The sequence below is a fragment of the Nicotiana tabacum genome, chromosome 23, assembly GCF_000715075.1.
Source record: "Nicotiana tabacum cultivar K326 chromosome 23, ASM71507v2, whole genome shotgun sequence".
Taxonomy (NCBI): domain Eukaryota; kingdom Viridiplantae; phylum Streptophyta; class Magnoliopsida; order Solanales; family Solanaceae; genus Nicotiana; species Nicotiana tabacum.
The window spans coordinates 115,306,141-115,329,111 of record NC_134102.1 but is presented as its reverse complement, the minus strand read 5'-3'; the positions used below and the strand labels follow the sequence as shown (position 1 = coordinate 115,329,111).

The 22,971-nt window shown below is 39.3% G+C and overlaps 4 protein-coding genes and 1 non-coding gene across 5 annotated transcripts; 2 read left to right on the top strand and 3 right to left on the bottom strand.

Annotated features, from left to right (window-relative positions):
- The first annotated feature begins 116 nt into the window (after nucleotides 1-116).
- Nucleotides 117-5,755, top strand: LOC107792529 (F-box/LRR-repeat protein At4g29420). The gene is made up of 2 exons (XM_016614752.2): nucleotides 117-704; nucleotides 4,234-5,755. The coding sequence occupies exons 1-2, from the start codon at nucleotides 239-241 to the stop codon at nucleotides 5,130-5,132; spliced, it is 1,365 nt and encodes a 454-aa protein (XP_016470238.1). The 5' UTR covers nucleotides 117-238; the 3' UTR covers nucleotides 5,133-5,755.
- A 733-nt stretch (nucleotides 5,756-6,488) lies between these two features.
- Nucleotides 6,489-6,560, bottom strand: TRNAP-UGG (transfer RNA proline (anticodon UGG)). The gene has a single exon. It is a non-coding gene; the product is annotated as a tRNA-Pro (tRNA).
- Nucleotides 6,561-8,299: 1,739 nt separating this feature from the next.
- LOC107792530 (histone acetyltransferase type B catalytic subunit) lies at nucleotides 8,300-13,255 on the top strand. Its single transcript, XM_016614753.2, has 10 exons — nucleotides 8,300-8,457; nucleotides 8,584-8,625; nucleotides 9,302-9,411; nucleotides 10,405-10,473; nucleotides 11,060-11,098; nucleotides 11,167-11,243; nucleotides 11,336-11,435; nucleotides 11,904-11,979; nucleotides 12,060-12,220; nucleotides 12,310-13,255. The coding sequence occupies exons 1-10, from the start codon at nucleotides 8,373-8,375 to the stop codon at nucleotides 12,949-12,951; spliced, it is 1,401 nt and encodes a 466-aa protein (XP_016470239.1). The 5' UTR covers nucleotides 8,300-8,372; the 3' UTR covers nucleotides 12,952-13,255.
- Nucleotides 13,256-14,856: 1,601 nt separating this feature from the next.
- On the bottom strand, nucleotides 14,857-16,574 carry LOC107792531 (large ribosomal subunit protein eL31). The gene is made up of 3 exons (XM_016614755.2): nucleotides 16,440-16,574; nucleotides 16,202-16,318; nucleotides 14,857-15,266 (listed from the first exon to the last, which is right to left on the bottom strand). The coding sequence occupies exons 2-3, from the start codon at nucleotides 16,282-16,284 to the stop codon at nucleotides 14,987-14,989; spliced, it is 363 nt and encodes a 120-aa protein (XP_016470241.1). The 5' UTR covers nucleotides 16,285-16,318; nucleotides 16,440-16,574; the 3' UTR covers nucleotides 14,857-14,986.
- A 5,301-nt stretch (nucleotides 16,575-21,875) lies between these two features.
- Nucleotides 21,876-22,319, bottom strand: LOC142177341 (uncharacterized). Its single transcript, XM_075245815.1, has one exon. It carries the CDS (start codon nucleotides 22,317-22,319, stop codon nucleotides 21,876-21,878), a length of 444 nt encoding a protein of 147 aa, XP_075101916.1.
- Between the last annotated feature and the right edge of the window lie 652 nt (nucleotides 22,320-22,971).

The following is a 22,971-nucleotide window of genomic DNA, read 5'->3' as shown; positions in this document are numbered from 1 at the left end:
AAACAGGCTCTAATAGTTGCAATTGCACTATTTGTAAAGATTGGTTAAACCAACCTATTTATCATACATTAAAAAGAAATATTAACTGAATTAATCAAAAACGAACTCCTTAAAATTACTTTTTAAAAAAAAAAGCTATTTTAACATCAAAGTAAGGGATGTTTGGTAGTTTGGTCAAAGAGAGTCTCTGAATCTTAGACATAGAAGTGACATCTGTTGTAATTCCCACTCCGTTGCTATGGATATGGATAACCTACCTCCCCCGTTAATCCTCGAAATCCTCAGCCGACTAGCTGACTCAACGGATCTAGCTCGTTGCCGAGTCGCGTCGAAAACCCTGAACGCACTCTCTCGCGATGTCCGATCCATCAATCTCTACTGCTCCTCCGATCGTTACACCAAGTCCCGATCTCCTGAAACCCGGGATTCCATTACACCCTTCAAGCGAATCTTCAATAAACTGATTTCTGAGTTGAGCATTGTGGAAGCCGTTTCCATTGGGGTCGATAAACCTTTCGGAAAGGTGTCTTACGGCGATGCGACACCGTTCGGAATTGCGAATGATTTGTACTTGACGGATGTTAATTTTGTTGCCCACTGGTTGCCTAAGGTTAACCAAAACTTGAGAGCTCTTTCCATATCGGACCTTTGGGTTCAGTCTCGTTGGCAACGATCAAATGTCCTTGCTCTTATCTCTTCCTATTGTGAGTTCCTCTCTCAATAACACATAACCATTTGGATTTCGAAAGTCAAACTAATTATTCTTTGACTGTGATTTTTTAATATACCCTTTTAAATATTTTAAATTTTGTATTATTATGATTTATAGCACTTTTTATATCGTTTTCAACAACAATTCAGTAAAATCTTACTAATGGGGTCCGGTAAGGTTATTGTGTATGCAAACCTTACCCATACCCCGAAGGCTATTTCCGAAAGATCCTCGAGCCAAGAAGACAAAAGGACAAAAAAAGACAATAGACAAAAGGACAAAAAAAGACAATATTAGTATCACCACAACAATTATAGAAAAAATATGAATACTATGAAATCCAGAAGAAAGATTCAAAGCAAAAGCGATAGCTAGTAAATAGGACCTGCACTGAAAAGCAAAATAGTAAGACACAACATTGCCACTAGTTATCTTAGACAAAAACACTACCTGGCTAGTCTCACAATGGTACGAAGTAAGGCAAGACTCAACTACCTCATAACCTATAACCCTAATACTCGACCTTCACATCTTCCTATCAAGTGTCATGTCCTCGGAAATCTGGAGCCTCGCTATATCCTGCCTGATCACCTCTCCCCAATACTTCTTAGGCCACCCTCTACCTCTTCTCATGCCCTTCACAACCAGCCGCCCACACCTCCGTACCGGAGCATGTGGGCTTCTCCTCTTAACATGTCCGAACCATCTAAGCCTCGCTTCATCAATGGGAGCCGCGTGCACCTTCTCCCGAATATCATCATTCCTAATCTTATCTATCCTAGTGTGCCCGCACATCCACCGCAACATCCTCATTTCTGCTACTTTCATCTTCTGGATATGTGAGTTTTTAACGGGCCAACACTCAGCCCCATACATCATGGCCGGTCTAACCACCGCTTTATAAAACTTACCTTTGAGTATCGGTGGCACTCTCTTGTCACACAGGACTCCAGATGCTAACCTCCACTTCCATCCTACCCCAATATGGTGTGTGACATCCTCGTCGATCTCCCCTCCCCTGGATAATCGAACCAAGGTACTTGAAGCTGCCTCTACTAGGGATGACCTGTGATTCAAGTCTCACATCCACGCCCACTTCCCCCGGCTCAGCGCTGAACTTACACTCCAGGTATTTCGTCTTCGTCCTGCTCAACTTGAAAACCTTAGACTCAAGAGCATGTCTCCAAACCCCCAGCCTCTCGTTAACATCGGCTTGCGACTCATCAATCAGAACTATGTCATCGGCGAATAGCATGCACCATGGTACCTCCCCTTGAATATGGTGTGTTAACGCGTCCAACACCAGGGCGAATAAGAACGGACTGAGCGCAGAACCTTGGTGTAACCCCATTACAACCAGAAAATGCTCAGAGTTGCCTCCCACTGTCCTAACCCGAGTCTTAGCCCCATCATATATGTCCTTAATCGCCATAATGTAGTGAACCGATACACCTTTTGCCTCCGGACATCTCCAGAGAACTTCTCTATGAACCTTGTCATACGCTTTCTCTAGGTCAATAAACACCATGTGCATATCCTTCTTCCTCTCTCTGTACAGTTCCACCAACCTCCTAACAAGGTGTATAGCTTCTGTAGTCGAACGACCCGGCATGAACCCGTACAGGTTGTCGGATACAGACACTGTCATCCTCACCCTCGCTTCAACTACCTTCTCCCACATTTTCATGGTATGACTCAGTAATTTGATACCCCTATAATTGTTACAACTCTGGATATCACCTTTGTTCTTATACAATGGAACCACCGTACTCCACCTCCACTCATCCGGCATCCTCTTCGCCTTAAAAATAACATTAAACAACCTAGTCAACCACTCCAAACCTGCTCTCCCCACACTTCCAAAATTCCACCGGAATCTCGTCTGGCCCGGTCGCTCTACCCCTACTCATCTTACGCATAGCTCCCGCAACCTCCTCAACCTCGATACGCCTGCAGTACCCAAAGTCATGGTGACATTTTTTACATTGTTTTCAAATATGTAAAATTTTATTTCGAAAAACATAAATATTCTATGTCCAGTTGTCAGCTAACATGTCAGTCTGGAATGGTTGTTGCCGGAAGAACAAAGAGTTCTCTGTATACAGTTGAATTCCCCACCCACGGAATAATATATTACTCCCTCTGGTTTAATTTATGTGGTATTGTTTGACTCGGTATGAAATTTAAGAAAGTCTTTATGTGGTATTGTTTGACTCGGTATGAAATTTAAGAAAGAAAAGACTGACTTTTGAAATGTCGTCTAAAACAAGCCATAGATCTTTCTGTGGTTATAAATCATCTCATTAACAGCTTGTTTGGATGGTTGTTACTTGTTGTATCGTATCGTATTGTTACTTTAAAATTTAAATACAATGTTTGTTTTAATTGTTACTTAAATTTTATTGTATCGTATCGTTAAATCCGTCGTTACGTAACAACGAAAATTGTCACTTTATGGAACGACCGATTTGGTGTGGTCACGTCGTTACCTTATTTTTTCCTCTCATCTTGCCTTTTCTTATTATTAAATAATCTTATTTTATCCTTTACCTTACCTTTTTATATAATAATTTATATCGTACCTTACTTTTTCTTTATAATATTGTTAGTTTATTCTTCATATTGTTAGTGCATAACATCGTAAAACGATGGCAAACAATACAATCTATCCAAACATTGTATATATCAAAATGATACAGTACAATACAATACTATACGGTACATTATAAAACGATACATAACAATCATCCAAACAAACTGTAAGGGTAAAATTAGAAGTTTAAAGTTAAATTATTTTTAAATATATTACTATGACTCAATTTTTGTGGCATTGTTGATTGGGCATGCAATTTAAGAAATAAAGTAAGACTTTTGAAACTTTTGATCTTAAACAAGCTATGTATCTTTGTTTGGTTATAAATCATATTATTAAGGATAAAATGAGAAGTTTAAAGGTAAATTGCTTCTAAATATTGCATGTTTCAGTTTTCACCTTGCTCTTCTGTGATTATATTTTATACTTGTATTTGGGAAGGGGGAAGAGGTGTAACAAGTGAACACCCCCATCCCTCCCCTTAAATAAGGATAGAAAAAAATGGAAATTGATAATAGGCAGGAAAAAGGGACCAGTCTTTCACTTTGGTTTTTCTTCGGTCTCAAGAAAGCAAGAGAATGAATAACCAAGAAAAACGAAGGAAGGAACTTTGAAAAGGAAACGGAATTTTAACTTTATTAATTTTGAATTTTTTTCTATCCAGTGCATTCCATGTTATAGCCTAATCCTAGCCCTTAGATCAACTAAATGAATTAAAAATGGCCTTCCCCTGCATCCAACGATGGGGAAAAGGAACTCATTATTTACTCCCATGATAGTGATGTATTGTTCTTTTTGTCTCAGTTTCTTGAATTACTGTTCTTGCCTTTGTCATTTACGTTGAGCGATCTGGTGATCTTTTGATGATTAGAAGTAGACATATATGAGTGAAAGCCAGGAATACTGAAGTGTTTTCTCGTGTATGCAGGCCCTCATCTTCTTGAATTAGAGATTAAGAATTCTTGGCTGTCCGTGGATGGTTTGCTTCTGATGCCCAAGCTTACAACTTTGACACTGGAATTTATTACGTTGTATGATGAAAACCTAGACAAGGTGAACCAGTGCTTCCCATATTTGCAAGTTTTGAATCTGATTGGGGTCGAAGGACTTAAAGAACCTAAGATTCATCTCGAGCACCTCAAACATTGTCATTGGACAGTGTCAAGCGGCCCACGTTATTTGACTATAGTTGCACCCAAACTTGTCCAACTCAACCTTCGTTGTGTGAAGCCAAAGATGCTTGTTATTGATACCCCATCCCTGTCTTATCTACACCTCACTCTCCAGGGAGCACGCAGCCTCAAAGTGCAAGAGTTTCACAACTTGGATACCCTGCATCTCGTGTCACCCGACCTTGGCAACCTGCTTTGCTCATTTCAATTTGGTAGAACCGTTAACAATTTAGTGTTGGGTGCAAAAAATCGAACAGAACTATTAGGACAGATAACATTTTGCTTTGAAATGCTGTTTGTTGAATTTCCTAATGTTAAATCTATCACTGTAGCACCTCAAGTTTGGGCAGCGTTTCAGTGGAACTTTTCTGTTGGTGATTTAGAATTAGAAGTGAGGACATATCCCAAGGGGTTGAAGGAGATTACTGCATATTTGATGATGCTTAATGTTGACATGACGTTAAAATTCATTTCCCATATAGTGAATAGTTGCACTAGCTTATGTGACATGGCATTGTTTATTCCCCGTGGTCTTCGCTCTAATGATGCCAGCGACTTCATAACAAAGTGCACTGCCCAATGTTCGAAGGTAAGGTTGAGATGGGGAACATGGAAAGAAGGAACAAAAGATGCCTGGATTATTGATGGCGTGTAGTCATTCAGACTGCCTGAAGCTTCTTTGCAATTAGAAAGAAGATTGATTTATCTGTTTGGATGTTCAACACTACTCGACAAGAACATTGTTTCCTTCAAGTTTGGTGTAGTACTATAATCTCACGGATTACGGACAACACTAAAGCAGTAGAAACGCAAAATTTAGCCTGTACTGTTAGTGCCAGGGTAAGCTTTCTGGTTGGTTGGTTGGTTTTTCGCTGGCTTCATTTGTTGCATCTTTGGCAGAGGCAGGCTCAAGATTTGGAAGTTGGGGGCACCATTGTCGAATAAAAATTTAAGCAAATGCTGGAGTAGGAATCGAACTCCGGCAGCGCATTAAAAGTCAAGTTGTTGATGTTATTTCTATAGAAGATGATGACTGGTGTTCTTAATTGTGATCGGTTTTGTGCCTAAAGTAAAACGTCATGTCATCGTTGATGCTGTGAATTAGTACCCCGAAAGTTAAGCTTTTGCCACTAAATTTTTTCTATTGCTATAAAATTCGAAAAATGTAGAATTAAGTAGCTAAAGAAATCAATTGCATTCTGTGAAAAAAAACAAATAAATTGCTTTCGCCTCCAATGTTGGTTGATGAATCTTTGTAGTTGGTACCATTCAAATAAGTGGAGTACCTTTTTATGGTGTAGAAAATGAATTAAGTTTAACAGTGACTATTTAATAAGGTTCTTTTCGTGTTGCCTTTATAAGATTGTTACTCTATATTTATGACTATCAAAAGAGTTGTATTTTTTAAGGAGCGTTTAGGTGGTGAAAACACATGCTTACTCGCTCTTGCCCATATCTCCAGCAACTCCCTGAAAGTCTTTCATATCTGAGTCTGTTTATAGTCAGTGAGTCATGGAAGGAGCTAACTTATTTCAGAATTAGTTGTCAAGAAATGGAAGAAATTAAAGCAGCCACTACCTCTCTTTGTTACGTGACACTATTTTCTTAATACGAGATAAGTCTTTCTGCATTTAAAAATAATTTATTTTTTTCAATTTACTTTTTAACGGTAACATAGTTACACGAAATGACATATGAAAGAATAAAAGTTCTAAAAGTTATTGTTTTTTTTTTGAATTTGTGCTACTTTTCTGGTTTCTGTTGGGGTTACAGATCTATTGTCTATGACCCGAGTGTCTCCCGAAAACAAGCTCTCTGTTCCTTCGGGGTAGGGGTAAGGTCTGCGTACATTCTACTGGGTTGTTGTTGAATTATGTGCTCCAATAAAATAAATTCACATAAAGAAACTGAAGGAATACTTTTTACTGTTTTAGTAAGTAAAGGAAAAGGAAATTAAAAGAAATAGAAACAGTTTAGAAAAATGTAACGCTAAATAGCATCTGTAAAAAGTGGGGCGTTCCGAGAATCGAACTCGGGACCTCTCGCACCCAAAGCGAGAATCATACCACTAGACCAAACGCCCAAGGTACATTATTTCGTTATTTATTTCAATATTTATCAACAACATACTAATTGGTGATAGGTAAAACCTCAAATGTAAATGCGATAGTGCCAGCTGGACAATCGATTTGGAAGGTTGTGAAAAAGAACGACTGCTTTCTCGTCAAAGAGTTTGAAAATGAACACTCATACTTACGGTTCAATAAAGAAAGCAACGATATTTACGACGTTAATTCCTACAAACACTCTGATTTGCCCATTAAACACATGATTAAAATGCACACTCTTATCTAGTAGGCGAAGTGTGATTTTCTTTTTCTTAATTTATTTTTTCAGGTTAGGGTGGAAAGTTTATGCTTAGATACACTAATGATTCACCGTTCAGCTAGAGAGAAAGAACTCTTCAGTTTTTCTGTAACTACTATGATTTGATTTAAGAAGCAGAATAAACCTGTTTTATTACTTAATGAGACAAGTGAATGAGTATATCTGTTTGAGTTAATCATTTTCTCATAGTCTTCAAGCTATTCTCCATAAAGCCTTTAAAATCCCAAGGGGGCCAATAAAATCGAGCATGTCGTGTGTGTTATCTTATGATCGACGTGCTGTTTCAGTGTAGTGCAACACATACTTACTACTACGTATTATTAGATGAAATTATCTTTATCGCTGTTTGCTAGTTAAGCCTGACTATTGTAATATAATGCCCTTTATAGACTTGGGACGTATGAAGGTTATTACGATTAGCCTTAAAAAGGTGATCCTGGATTTTGAACATGATCTTTGCATGCGGCAGTTTACTCGTTATTGCTTTAATCATATTCTTAATTATGTACTTGAAGCTGTTGATTGGTAATTAACTTTTTTTTAGGCAACATTTATTGGTACCTTAATACAAATGGTAACCTGTTATAACATGTCTACATTGATGATATAACATAGAAAACTCATAACATTATAACATAAATCCTTAATGGTCACTCTTATGGGTCAGCTTGATTCTTGCTGAGAAATTTTCATAAAGCACAACAATTTAGAACTTAATTACTATGCGTCACTATAGTTTGCCTAATTATCATTCTTAGCAACTATTCAATTGTTACCAACTTGTATCACTCGCTCTAAATAGTTGTATCACACATATAATATACTGAAATACAGTGATACATACAGTTATTATCATTGTGTGTGACTCAAATTCACTCTAATGGTTGTATCAATGCATATAATGCACTGAAATATATATATGTATAACTATATGTAACTCCATACACTGTATATACTATATTTAATGTTGGAGTTTTGCTACAAAATAGAAACAGTAGCTATCAATTATAATTATTTCAAAGTGCATTTATGTATGGTAAATACATTGTATAAGTTAGTTACACCATTTAATTTTTCCATTCTTGAATATGACAAAGGGATCTTTACACAAATAGACGGTCATATTCATTATTTATTTTTTATAGCCATATACATAGATTATACAATGATTATACATAATTATACATAAATTAATATATAAATTATTCATATATTATACCTCCACCGGCTATTTTTAGTTTAATCAGTTGGGTGGATGACTATTTGGGTTAATTCTTCATGACAAAATTCTCTTTGGATCTTTGAAGAAGGCCTGGCCCTGAATAGGACTTAGAAGCATGGCCCATATAAACCGGCCCAGATATTTGGTCAGTGAAATGAGGAAATGACCCGAGATCTATAAGGGCGGGCACACAGCACAGCTTATATAATGGAATTATGCACAGCCGATTCCATCTTTCCCGCCTCAGAGCATTTTCCCGCTCGGAGCAAAACCCTAACCAGCGAAATGGGGACGAAGCATCACTCTTCCTCCTCCTCCGATCCAATCGACGACCCGAAGAAGCGCCGTCGCGTCGGTTTTGCTAAGACTGGTGAGTATTCATTCACCTCTGAATCACTTTTCCTTGGTTCATTTCCTCTTCTTCAGTCTTCAGCTGCGTTTTCTAGCTTCTCTCATCATTCACGTCGTCTTTGCTTGATGTTCTTTTTCTATGCAGATACTGGAATTGAAGCCAACGAGTGCATTACTATATACTTAGGTTTGAACTTTACTCTTCTCCAAGGAAAAATTAGTCAACTGTTCTGTTCAGTTTTTTCGGAGTGGTAATGTTACTATCCTATCGTTTAGCTTCCAGTGAAGTGAAATATCCAGCTCTTAACATTCTGGCTTGATAGTTTGATTTTCACCATGAATTATTTTATTCCTTTTTTTTTTAAATGTGAAAAAGGAAAATCCTTTAGAGTTTCTCTTTCAGGCCTCTATGTAGAGTAAGAATATTTAGGTTAATATTGGCTGGAATTTAGAGTATGTAAGTTTTCCCCAAGTTAGAGATTAATGAAGTTCAATCTAGATATTGGTGTTGTACCTGATCTAGCTGCTCATTTGCTTAAGCTTTGGCTCTGCCTTGGTCTATTCATAAACAAATATACACTGTAGGCATGGATTTCGAATTGGAACATAGAGTTTCTTCTTTAATTCATTGGACGTCTCATTTTCTTTTTTCTAGAGGCTTGCTAAAGAATAAATGATATACATCCCGATGATTGGTTTTTCTCATTCATCATTAGGTTTAACTTGGACCTAACACATTGTTTAAAGTTGAGATGCTTGATAATATAATTTAGTTTGGCATGATTTTTCTTTATTTGGCTTTGGGAACCTGTTTCTCTTCCTTACTGGTCCCATAACACGTTGTATTTTTTGCTTGTTCTTAGTTTCAAGTAAAGAGGATGTGGACTCCCCAAACAGTTTCTGTCTTGAGCCAGTTGACTTGAATAATTTTTTTGAAGACGATGGCAAAATTTTTGGGTATCAGGGTCTGAAGGTAACCCTCTTTCTCAGAAGTGCTCTTTGTGGCTTACTTATTCCGAGTTCATTTATTATTTAATTTTTGTTCTGGATACACTTAAAAGAATCTTCAGACCAAGAAAATAATGCAGAAAGTTGTCATGTAGAGTGACATGAGTGTCCAGGTTTTTGGACTAAAAGAGATATGATGTGACTGCATTTGTGTTGGTCTGTTGGACATGTATCAGAGAGGTGTCTGATTGGTGTTGATATTGGACTTGATAGTAACTAGAGCCTGCTATTAGAATGTGGTGTTTGCTTCCCCGCCACAAATTTCCTGACCTGCCCTTTTATCTTCTCTCTCTTACACGTCTCATAATGGATTAGGGATGTTGGTCTATCAGGTTAATGGTGAGATTGCATGGTTTAAGGGAGGACTGCAGTCCTTAGCTGGAAAAAAAGAAGGGAAGGACTCTATATTTGTGAGGAGAGAAGAAAGAGTTTTAGGGTGTGTGCGAGGGTTTTTGAGGTTTTGAGATGGGCTGCAAGGTGGCTAAGGTCGTGGATGGGATGAGTATCTAAGTTCTGCTTAGTCCTTCTAAAGTACATTTGCTATCATCTTGCTAACATGAGCTACGCTACATCTTCTGGAACGGAGATGAACTCAGGAACTTAAAGTTCTAGACTGCACCGTCATCTCCCGTTGCTGCTTATCTAGATATCAGGTTGCACATTTGGTGTTGGCTTCTCACCAGAATCTTCTGTTTCAGTGTCTCTTAACAGGTCTGATCCAATAAGGATACAATTTTTTGGACCAAAAGATATATAATGGAGACCTTAGTAATGATCTTGAATGAATATCATAAAGTTGGAGTCGCCCAGCACAAACAGTCAGAAAAAGTTGGCCCCTCTCCACTTCCATTTGGGGGGGGGGGATGATATAATGTATAATTGTTACATAACTTTGATAATGCTCTTACTTGTATTGATTGTTCTTTTAGTTGATCTTTTCATGTCTTCCATTTTGCAGATCACTATTTGGGTTAGCTTGATATCCTTTCATGCTTATGCTGATATTTCCTTTGAAAGCTCATCAGATGTGAGTATCCTTTTTTGCTCCTAGTTTGCTTGTTGCTTTTGCTCCTGCCATTCAAATTTCTTATGTATAAACGAGTGAACTAGATTCTAGTGATGCTAAACAAAATTGTTGCATTTTTGTCAATGTCCCTATGCTTCGCCAGAGGCGGATTTAGGATTTCTAGTACATGGGTGTACTACTAAATAAAGGATGAGAAAATGTATTAAGTGGGAATTGATCGCTATCCCTCTTGGTAAATAATTAAACCTTCAACCACGTGCACCATAAATATCTAATTTTACGGAGAGACCATTGGTTCACGTTCCCCATAGTCTCTCCTGTAAATCTACCCCTGTGCTTCGCTCTTCTATTGCTTTTGCTCCTATCACTCAAGTGTACATGAATTTTAAGGGTTGAATCTCATTGAGAGTTATTTCAGAAGACTTTCTGGATATATCTCATTACAAATGGTTCTTTGCAGTCGAATAAGAGCCAAAATGCAATTCTCTATGAAAGAGTTACCTCTCGGGATTTGTGTGACTTATTTCTTACTCGCTTATATATGATTTTCTTCTCTTTATTCTTTTATCTTTTTTTGGATTACTAGGGAGGCAGAGGTATCACAGATCTAAAGTCTGCTTTACAGGTAATGACTGTGGATTTTCTCTTAGTGTTTATTATCAAGACAGGTTTTAACTGTGATTTTTCTAGCAGAATATTTTTGCTGAGAGTCTCGTTGATGAAAAAGATGCCTTCCTGCAAACATTTTCAACTGAAAGCCATTATGTCCGGTTTGTCCATAACTTTCTTATACCTTTTTTTTCATGTCGATTCTTCTTACCATCCATGATGAATAATATTTTTTTCTAATGCTTGCACACAGATCTGTTGTCTCAAATGCTGAAGCATTGCAGCTTAAAGTTTCAAATGGCTGTAGCACTGAATCTAATTGTCTTTCGGTATCAGAGCCTTTTGATGCAGAGGTGTCTTCTTTGGCCGTTTTCTTGACTTGTTAGGATAGAGATGACAATAATCATATCTGTTTTATGCCTCTAGTCTAGTGCATGTTTTGCATAATATCTTTCTTATGTGTTTCTCTTTTAAGATGTTAAGGGTTTGGAACAAACTAGTACTAAAGCAGCTAAACTACATCTGCCAATCCAATGTGTTAGCTTGGAATATGGTGAAGGATATCTTCTAGACATGGAATAATGATTTATGAACCATATATATTAGCGAACTTCGTTCTACTATTTGGGTATCAAATGTTATAAAAAGCTACTCCTGCCTGATTGGAAGCTTCTGTCTGTGTCTGTTATGTGCTCTCTCAAAATTTGAAAGTTCACTTCCTTCTGCATGTGTATTCTTAGCATGTTGAGTTGAAATATTATGTTTGTGTATTTTGTGACAAATAGGCTGAGGATTGATTATCCTTCTCGGAATTGGTCCAGGTATTCCGGATTGTTGGCATGCCTGTAGGACACCTTTATAGCAGATTGGTGCCACTTGTACTACTTTTAGTGGATGGTAAGGGTTGTATGCTTTTTTTTTTGAAAAAAGTATTATTTATGGCTGGCTTCAATTCTTATAGCGGTGTTTGTAACCAGGTAGCAATCCTATTGACATCCTTGATCCTAGATGGGAGATTTATCTCCTAATCCAGGAAAGGAAAGATACCCAGGAAGAAAGCCTTTCAAGGTTGCTTGGTTTTGCAGCTGTCTACCGTTTCCACCGTTATCCTGAAAGTAAACGCTTGCGACTTGGGCAGGTAAATAATTGACAGTTAGGCATGATCATAACATATATATTTTATTGATATAGCTCTTTCTAACTTGTAACTGATTTGGATTTTGGCAGATACTAGTTTTGCCTCCTTACCAGCGTAAAGGTTATGGTCGTTTTCTTCTTGAGGTGCTGAACAGGGTTGCAATATCAGAAAACGTATATGACCTGACTGTTGAAGAGCCAGAGGATTCTCTTCAACATGTTCGATCGTGTATTGATGTGGAGCGTTTGCTTGTATATGACCCAATCCAGCAAGCGCTAAACTCAGTTGTATCACGTTTAAAGCAGGAAAATCCTTCTAAAAAAAGCTACACTTGCAAGTATGGTCCTCCAGTGAATGCTGTTGAAGATGTGAGGAAAACTTTGAAAATCAACAAGAAGCAGTTTGAGCAATGTTGGGAGATTCTTATTTATCTTAGCTTGAACCCAATTGACAAATATAGGGAGACGTACAGGACAATTGTTTTGCACAGAGTAAAGGCTGAAGTTGTTGGGAAAGATTCAGAAGGCAACGGGAAACAGGTGATTGATGTACCAACTGAATATGATCAGGAGATGTCATTTGTGATGTTCAAATCGCAAAATGGTGAATCTAGCAGCATAGAGAAGGCTGACAATCAAAGTAATGTGGAGGAGCAGCTGCAGAAACTTGTGGATGAACGATTGAATCAGATCAAGTTGATTGCAGAGAAGGTTTCTGTTCATCGGCAATGAAGTCAAAGGCAGCTGCTATTTCACATCCTAACAGATGCTTACTCCAAAGCCGATGATGCAGCCAGCAGTTTTGGAATTTACAAAGATGTGGCTGTAGATGAAATCGGCTGTATTTGATTAGGTTAAATTTGTCTAGTTTCCGATATTGTTAGAAACTTGTTTGCTTAACTTGTGAGCCATTTGGATATGAGGCAGCTTTCTGCACTCTCCCTCTATTTTTTTTACTGATGGATTTTATCTTGTAGTTTAAAGCATGTAACGGTTATGTGCCAAATGAAGCAATTAGGAAAATATTTTAATCTCAGCACCTTTGGCCGATTTACAGTTTACATCAATTGACTCACAGTTCACATTAATGCAAATCCAACTGACGATCATAGCCCACAAATTGCCTATTTGTATCCGCTAAAGATCAATCCACTACATCTGCTTCTACTGGAAATTGTGGCTCCTTTGGACGAGGCCGAGGAAAACGTGCTATACCACGCCTCAACTTGAAAGTGGAGCCTCACCCTATACCTTTTAAGGTTGTTTGGGTGAAGAAAATACCTAACCCGTTACCCAAAGATGCCTTATGATACATTTCCTATTCATACAGGAAATTAACAAGATGTGTACTGTGACATGTTACCGATGAATGTTGCTCAAATATTCTTTGGCTTGCTATTTGATAAAAGATGCCATTAACCATGCTAGAGAAAACACTTGCTCCTTTTAAGTTCAAGAGCAAGACAATCACTTCCAACGCCTGCTAAACCCCATGATCTAATTTCTAGGTCCAACAGTGGGTCATCGTCTCAGAGTATTGTTCCAAAGAGCTTGAATTCTTGTCACATCTGTCGCGGAAATGACAACTAGAAAGCGGATTTTTTCCAGCCCTTGTAGCTAAAGACCCTCTTCTCTGTTCTCAAGCATCTCGTTCATTCTTCTCACAAGAGGTGCACTCAATTCTCCCTGAATTTGAAGTTGTGCCTGAGAAACTTCCTAATTAGCTACCTCTTCCGAGGGACATTTGACATGCCATTGACTTTATCCCTGCAACTCAACTTCCCAAGTTACCACACTATAGGATGAACCCTATAGAACAAGTTGAGGAATTATTAGCTAAGGGATCAGTTAAACATAGCCTTATTTCTTCAAAAACCTTGTAACTTATTCTGACATACACTTGTCCAGAAATCCACGACCTCTTAACAGTATTTTGCTTTAAATTTTCTAATTTGCCCCTTCATTTATAAGAGCTAATGTCCAGAATAATGTTTCTTTCATGCAAGATATTCTCAGCAGCTAGTTTAGGAATTATTAGCTACTAACTCTTTCATGCAAGATATTCTTTCATGAATAATGCCCTACTTTTGCCTGGCACAAGTGTTCTACTAACTCATCCTTTTCGAAGCTCTAACTTCGTAAGATGATACATAGATAAAGAGTCAAGACACCAGGAAGACATGAAAAGTAAAGCAACACATTCGATAAAACATGACATACAACAAGACCACCCAATGTAGTAATTCGGTTTTCATTGTCCACATTCAAATTGGCATTGACACTAAATCTTCATCTATGATATAACTGTCAAGTAGAACATCACTTGAACAGATTTTAGCATAAACCTCAAAACACATGTTGCTAAACCCAAATACACAACCCATTGACCCAATACTGAAGCCACAATACAGATGTCCAAGTTGGACTACAAACGCCACTAGTGAATCAATATTAAGTTAACTGGGATCAGCTATAATCCTCACTATTCATCGCAATATCAATTTCCCTCCATTTGGACCACTCAATTCCAATGTTCAATTGCTTACTGTTCTTCCCACAAACTATGCATTTATAACTGTAGCTACAAACCAATTTATAACAATGGGAAACAGAAAACAGAAGCAAACACATAAAAACTCATGGTAACACCTCTGATGCTTGATAAAACATAAACATTAAGTACCCTGACAAAATTGAAAGTCTCATAACACTAGGAAAAGAATGAAAACAGCATTTAATATTAGCATTCTTCACTAACAACGACAGTTTAGTCCTCATCTTCAATGATTTTGGTACCAAGACCCTTCAATCCCTCTGCCGGGATCTCTGCAACAGTAACCAAAGAGTATAGCTCTTCCTTTGCATCCTCATCATCATTCCTCTTGCGAGCAATACGAACTCTGACACGCCTTGGAACACTTCGGATACCCCTGCTCCATATTTGCTTGTTCAGCTTCACATCCACTCTTACATCCTTGGTGCCCATAGCTTTCTGTGCAAACTTCCGGATCTCCTTGATGGCTGTTGGGGCCTTCTTCTTGAATGTACTGTTAGCCAATACAAAAGTTTAATGTTAGACAACAATCCTATCATAAAGACTCACAGGATCAAATTACTAAATGGTTAATTCTTTTCTTGACAAGTACAAGAAAAGGTCAATAACAGAAAAAATGGCTTACTACACCAATAATGAAGGAAGGCCTTATAACAACTTTGATAGCCTAAGAAAGAACTTAAACAAGAGAGGACTGAGGAACAATCTTAAAAAAGTCAAATCACAAAATATTGCTTAGAAAACAGCACTATAACTTGCAAAACCTTAGAAAAGAGCTCAAACCACAAAAGTCAGATTCTTGAGAAGGGGGTTGCTGCAAAGCAGCAAATAAGTGGAGCAACCTCAAGTTCCTATTTCCAATGTCGAAAGTATAACGTAAACAGTAATGTTCTGCATTCGCTTTGTGGCTCACAAAAGGAATTGCTCTCAGATTCCTAATCGAACACCAAACACGATGTAAATAACCTACAGAAAAGGCTAGCTGAAACCCATCTTTATCCCAGTCCATGGCAGAGACAACGTGAACTGGGACTATAAATCACAGCTTAACACGCTGGTTAAGAAATTACAGTGAGCAGCACATCGAAAGATGACCAACCACAATGGCATTAAATACTGAGGGAAAATTATTTAAAAAATGGTTTTATTAGTTAGCAGTAGCAGACAGCATATGTCAATAAAATTAAATTAATGGTAGATAAAATCAAAAAATGAACAACATTTGCACAAACAGCAATAATTCTTACATGAACTAAACAGAATCAGTCACTGCTGAACATCATCTAGAACTCAAACGCCATCCATTCAAATACAAATGTAACTAGTAATAGTATCAGAAAACACAAGCCCAGACTAATAACTACCAAAAAGGGGGACCAGAATCTAAGGTGGGAAAAAATGGAAGAATATATAAAAGAGAAAGTATACCAGCTATGTAAGCGCTTGTGGAGGTTGATAGTGTACTCCCTCGTCACCACCTCTTCTTTTCTTCCTTTGGTTTTGTCCGACATTTTCTCTTACCCTTTTCAAAACTTACCTCAGTTCCTGCATTCAAGTAACACAAAGTCCTTAGTTTCCTTAAAACGCTAAAATAACTTCAGATCTGCAAACAAAAAAGACCCTATTCTATGTCAGATAGAGACAGATACAAATGGAGAGCGCTTACTAGGGTTTGAAGGAAGGAGGCAACCGAGCGGGCCGAACAGTGGAGACGATGAAACCGACTAAAATGAGTAGCTAAAGGTGAGGGGGACTTATTAAAACCCTAGTGGCATGTAAGTAATTATATTGTCATTCTTACGATGTTATACATTGGGCTGGGCTCAACGCACTTCAAGTCCATGTTACTTTGGGCTTCTACTTATCCAACCCACCTTTGACAGGTCCACACAATTTTGAAGGTAAAATGACACTGTATAGCCGCTTTGAAAATAGTAGCCGAAAAATATATATTTATTTACCCGTAAACAGTACAGTTGAATTTATAGTGTGGACAAGCGAATGCAAGACTTAGCGTTGAAATCGAGATAAAATAGCAGATAGTTTGGTTCCGGGAGCAAGAAGGCAGCAATAAGAATAACGTTAGACAGAAAATAAAGTATTATTTAGATTAGAATAGTGTGTAGCATAAGTTTGTCAGAGATTTCATGTGTTACAATGGTTGTTGAAGCCACTATTTATAGTTATACCTAGGGAACAAGGTCTTAGGATCAAGCCACTCTTAAATGACAATAATGGGGGCCATTGATGAATATGTAACGGCAGGTCATGAATGCCAAAATTCTCTGTAATGTTTGCATATTTAATACTGAGGAATATTTTTCATTGAATGTCATCTGGTGACGAGTATTCGTTTGCTCCTGTCGATAATCTTCCATTCGGGATTTACCTGGTGCCAACCGAAACTGTTGTCCTCGATCTTGGTTTTCAATCTCTTCATCTTCCGTCTGCCCCCCTCTCCCCCGATTCTACGTGTCACTCTGTTATTCGAGCATTTAATATGGACCGATTTTACCATATACAGATAGTCCCCTTGCTTTCCCGTAGCACATCTTTGTGTCACCGGGAAGTTGGTGAAGATTTCTTTCTTGGCGGAAAATTTTCTGAACCTTTCTGAAAAGTTTCTGACGCTTGATAAGACGCACGTCTCTTCGCATTTAATACCCCGGACACTTGTTACCCCACGATTTAGCAATATTTTCGCCGATTCTCGAGGTAATCATGGCCACGATTTAAGCCGTCTATTCATGTACTTATACGCCTCATTCTTCTTCCTCCACTTCTATCAGTTTCATAAACTCTTTCAACTTCTTTGCATTCAACTCCTTTCTGTTTTCATCTCTCTTTGATCTTCTTACAAAACAACTCCTATCATCTTCTGCTGATTATGGCTTCTTACCCTAATTCTTTCAAGAACTCCGGTCTTTTCTTCGGTGGGGCCGATCAAATACAAAGAGGTCGGTGTTGGTGTTGATCCTCTACGGTGAGCACCACCATCCCCAAACATCTCAACACAACCAAGGACTTCGAAGAGAAGTTTCCTACTTCAAATCCTCGCACTTGAGCTGTTGGCAAATATCCTTCCTCTATTCGCCCTTCCAGTATTCTTGCTGTGAAGGAGGAATGTGATTGCCATGCCTTAAATATCATTGCTCCCGATCTGGTGGAGCGAGTGACCTTCACTAAGAAGGGTTTTACGTATGTTTACACGTATCGCTTCACTTTGGGTCTGTTATCTTTGAGCGGGAGACTTGACCCCGTGATATTAGAGTTGTGCCACCGGTACCAGGTTTGTTTGGCATAGGTGGGCCCTTTGGTGTGGCGAACAGTGGCATGTCTGCGGCGACTGTGCCATGAAATGAATGAGCCCATCACCTTGGCTCGTATGATGAACCTCTACTCCCCCAAGATCTTTCATGGGGGAGTAATAAATTTCAGCAAGCGTGGCCATCATGCTTTGCTCACCAGCATGGATGACAACAATGACCGTGGGTGGAGGGAGAGATTTGTTGTCATTGTCACCAGGAATATCATCCCGATTACAACTCCATCGTTCCCTGAATCCTGGACTCGTTCACGTAAGTTCATAATTTATCCTTTTCTCCAAAAATATAGGTTGTTTCATGTCATTGTTAACCCTTCTTAATTCATTATTTAAGCAACTCGGTGGACACATCCAGGGGTTGAAGGCCTGGACCGGTGGGTTCATAAGATTCTAGACATCACTACGCCTGAAACCCGCCGATGGAAGGAATTGGCCCCCAAATATGGATAGAGGGCCAAGAACTGTGGTAAACTGGCTTTGCCTTCATTTCATCTTTGTTCATAAGAAAACTGGCTAATCCTACCTTTTTGTTTGATTCAGGTCTCCCTCAGGGTTTTGTCTCCAACACTGAGGAGGATGTTTTGTTCGATCCCGCAGAGGCTGCAATGTTGTTGCAAGAAGCTCTCACCCAGACGGGTGCCTTCAGGCTTGCTTCCGGTGCAGACGCTTCTTCTTGGAGTCCCCAGCCAGAGAACAAGCAAACGAAAAGGCGACGCCTTTCCTCGGTTGAGGGTAAAAATAAGAAAGCAAAGAAAGTCATGCCTAAGCCAGTCGTATCCAATGTGGTAATTGACGATGACGGAGAAACCAGTGATTAAGGGGCTTCCCTGCAAAGGAGACAACGATCTTCATCAACTCAACTAAGAACTTAGAACCACAATTGAGGACGACATACCCGAGAGATTTGGGGAGAATTTAACTTAGTGGAGAATGTTGATTCTCCTTTTCCGGTCCCAGTTGCTGCTTCCAGTCCTATGAGGTCGGACACTGGTCTCTTCTGCCTTCGGTTGGTGAGCAACCAATAAACAACACTGCCTTTGCCGTGTCTGCTCCTCAATCTACAACACCATTAGCTTTATCTCCTTCCACGCTGGCCATACCATCATCACCAGCAACTACTACATCTCCCCCACCGGTCGCAAACACCCGAGAGAAGGATGTCCCTCCTCCCCAGTCCATAGACCATGGGAATTTGGGGCATAACTACTCGCCCCATTTTGCAGATCCCTAAGGGAGGAGGAGTGTCTCTCTCTCAATGTTGATGGAGAGCCATCTACTATCCAGGATGGTGGAACTCACCAATTATCTGAAGCACGCTGGCTTCAGAGAAAGATTAGAAGAAAATACACTCTCTTTCAGGGGAGTGTATGATAAATAACGCATGCACAATGCATCAACGGTATTGTACTTGTCTTTTTTGTTGCATGCTTCTTCTTGACTTGTTATGACAGGATTTCTAACTTTGATATTTGCTTTACAGGCCAACTTCCTTGCTTCCGAGGATTTTCAAAAATTGATCCTTGACAAAGAAGGACTCAAGTCTGAGCTGGATCAACTGTTGGCCGATAAGAATCAACTTGTTGCACGCCTCCCGGTGCTAGAAGCGAATGCCGCTTAGGCGAGTGACCTTGAGGCCTGACTACAACTTAGCGAGCATGAGGTAGTGGTCCTTAGTCAAGAAGCTTCTCAATTAAATGTTCAATTCCAAGAAGTTAAGGCTAAGTGGTCGGAAGTTCAAGATGTCGTGCTCGCTGTTGCCGAACGCGAGTCTGCCTCCATTAAACGAGTGAATAACTTGGAGGCAGCCTTGAATTCCAAAGCTGAGGAGGCTGCTACTGCTGAGGAAAAGTGTGCCCAGACGGAGGATAGGTATAAGAGGATCATGGAACACAATAAGGTTCATATAACTATTATCCGTGATCTCGATCTTAGCTTAAGTGTCATGCGATCCAAGCGGGATAAATTTTGACCGAGGTTGATCGACTTAAATCACAACTTCAGCGCCGAACAGATTCCCTCATCATCGAAAAAACACATTCTATGTATCATATGAGGAGGAGAACCTTGGAAGAGGCCAAATCGGACGTGATTGATATTGACGATGAGATCGCCAAGGCCCGAGCGCTGGAATTAACTGTTCGAGAATGCCTCTCGGCTCAACTTGATACAGTTGACTCTTTTAGTTCCGATTCTGAGTTTTCAGGAATCGAGGAGAAACTTGAAGAGAATAACAATGAAGGCCAAGATCCTAAGTCGGCGACAGATCTGCTTACTTTTTCCGGGGGCGCATATGCTTCTCTTCCGCCGAGTTTTGGTGGCGACGTAGTTTAGCTTTTTTGCTTTCCTTTCCTTTGTTGTTTTTCTTTTGTATTTTTGTACTTGTGGTATTTGTCACGTTTAATAAATAAAACTGCTTTTTGTTTAAGCATTGCGCAAAATTTATTATTTTTGCGTCAAATTAGGCAAGGCTTCGGGTGTATTTTCCCCCGATAACATTTGGGTTCCGAGCGTAAACTCTTCTAGAACCAGTCCTTTATTGTGAGGGTTTCATAAGAGAGGGACCTCTTATATTTATAGTGCTTTTGAGGAGGGTGTCTCCTGTTTATTCTGGCACTAGTATTTGAAGTACTTAGTTAACTTTCAAATGATAAAATTAACTCATCGTTTGGACACGAAACAAGATGAAAATAAAAGGACTTCATTTTGTTCCTTATATCTTCAAAAGTACATAAGCAGTCGAGTGCTGAAAGAAAAGAAATTAACAAAAGCAGTCGAGTGCTGAACGAAAAGAAATTGCCAATGCAGGTGGCTATTCAGTACAATTTGTTTCTACGGGGCTAGCTATGTAGTCCCCGGTCCCGATAAGGCATATTTGTTCTCAGATTTCATAGTCTTGGTTTTCGTGGAAATCATGTTGCCATATTCTCATACTATTCCCCCCGGTGTTTGAATACGACGAATGTGAATTGGAACACCGAAAGTCTTGCTCATTTTAGGATTCCACCAGTGAATGGTTGGGTAATCTTTGGTTCGATAGCAAGCTTCGTTTCCCATTACGAACTTTGCTATCGAGGAAATGATTATCTAACCACCCCTTAATGGCTTGTAGGAAAGAGCACTCATGAAAGTTTGAATAGACGTTGGTCCAATGGCAAGTTTTGCTTCCCGTTAGGAATTTGCCATCGAGCCAAAGATTATCTAACCATCCCGCGGTGGTTTGTTGTTTCCATGTCTTGTTATTTAAAGGTCTTATCTCTACTGATGACGTTTTCTTTGTAGTATGATTTCCGTTGCTGCCTCGTTAAAAACCTTGCCAGAAAAAACCAATTGGGACAAAACTGGACGAAAGGAAAAAAAGTGCAGCACATACTTTCAGTACAAGTGATGCTCATTAGCAATAATACCGTTTGAGGTGAGTCACATCCCAATTGCTTGGCAATTATGAACTTTGCTATCGAGGAAATGATTATCTAACCACCCCTTAATGGCTTGTAGGAAAGAGCACTCATGAAAGTTTGAATAGACGTTGGTCCAATGGCAAGTTTTGCTTCCCGTTAGGAATTTGCCATCGAGCCAAAGATTATCTAACCATCCCGCGGTGGTTTGTTGTTTCCATGTCTTGTTATTTAAAGGTCTTATCTCTACTGATGACGTTTTCTTTGTAGTATGATTTCCGTTGCTGCCTCGTTAAAAACCTTGCCAGAAAAAACCAATTGGGACAAAACTGGACGAAAGGAAAAAAAGTGCAGCACATACTTTCAGTACAAGTGATGCTCATTAGCAATAATACCGTTTGAGGTGAGTCACATCCCAATTGCTTGGCAATTTGACTCCGTCTTGGTTTTCTAGTTCATATGATCCTTTCTCGGTGACAGCTAAAACCTGATTGGGGCCTTCCCAAGTCGGACCCGCCTTTCCTACGTTGAGCTCCCGGGTGTTTTGAGTCATTTTTCTCAAAACCAAGTTTCCCACTTTGAAATAACGGAGATTCGCCCTCTGGTTATAGTACCTTTCCATTCTTTGTTTCTGGGACACCATCATTATGTGTGTCAAGTCCCTGCATTCATCAAGCAGCTCCAATTTGACCAGCAATGCTTCGTTATTTGTTTCTTCATCCGCCCAGAAGTACCGCACGGTCGGTTCTCCTACTTTCACCAGGATCAGAGCTTCTGCACCGTATACCTGAAAGAAAGGTGTCTCTCCCGTGCTCGACTTTCCCATCGTCCGGTACGCCCACAACACTCCCGGTAACTCTTCGGGCCACTTGCCTTTGGCTGCTTCCAACCTATTTGTGAGGTTTTGAATAATCACCTTATTGGTTGATTTCGCCTGTCCATTTGCACTCAGATGGTGTGGTGAAGATGTGATTCTTTTAATTTTCAGGTCTTTAAGAAATTCCGTGACCTTGGAGCCTATGAACTATGGCCCGTTATCGCAGGAAATCTCTTTCGGTATTTTGAACTGCTAAATTATGTTTTCCCACAGGAAATTGACCACTTCGTGCTCATCGATCTTCTGGTAAAGACCTGCTTCAACCCATTTAGTGAAGTAATCGGTTAGATTTAAAAGAAATCTTACCTTCTCGGGAGTCGGCGGCAACGATCCAAATACATAAATCCCCCATTTAATGAATGGGCATAGGGATAGTACCGAAGGTATCAGTTCTGCCGATTGGTGTACTAACGGTGACACTTGTCGCATTTTTGAACGAATGCCTTCGCGTTTTGTTCCATCCAAGGCCAGTAATATTTGTCCCTAACTAATTTTAGGACCAACGAATCTGCACCTGAATGATTCCTGCAAATTCCTTCATGAACCTTTCTCATGACGTAATTAGCCCCGGAGGCTCCTAAATATCGGGTCAATGGGCCTT

Bases quoted from the DNA above. Each gene is read 5' to 3' on its own strand.
- LOC107792529 (XM_016614752.2), top strand. From the start codon at position 239: ATGGATATGGATAACCTACCTCCCCCGTTAATCCTCGAAATCCTCAGC. The intron at 705-4,233 runs GTGAGTTCCTCT...TCGTGTATGCAG, and splicing joins TGCTCTTATCTCTTCCTATT to GCCCTCATCTTCTTGAATTA.
- LOC107792530 (XM_016614753.2), top strand. From the start codon at position 8,373: ATGGGGACGAAGCATCACTCTTCCTCCTCCTCCGATCCAATCGACGAC. The intron at 9,412-10,404 runs GTAACCCTCTTT...TCCATTTTGCAG, and splicing joins TTGGGTATCAGGGTCTGAAG to ATCACTATTTGGGTTAGCTT. The intron at 11,244-11,335 runs GTTTGTCCATAA...GCTTGCACACAG, and splicing joins ACTGAAAGCCATTATGTCCG to ATCTGTTGTCTCAAATGCTG.
- LOC107792531 (XM_016614755.2), bottom strand. From the start codon at position 16,284: ATGTCGGACAAAACCAAAGGAAGAAAAGAAGAGGTGGTGACGAGGGAG. The intron at 15,267-16,201 runs GTATACTTTCTC...ATTGGCTAACAG, and splicing joins CACAAGCGCTTACATAGCTG to TACATTCAAGAAGAAGGCCC.
- LOC142177341 (XM_075245815.1), bottom strand. From the start codon at position 22,319: ATGGGAAAGTCGAGCACGGGAGAGACACCTTTCTTTCAGGTATACGGT.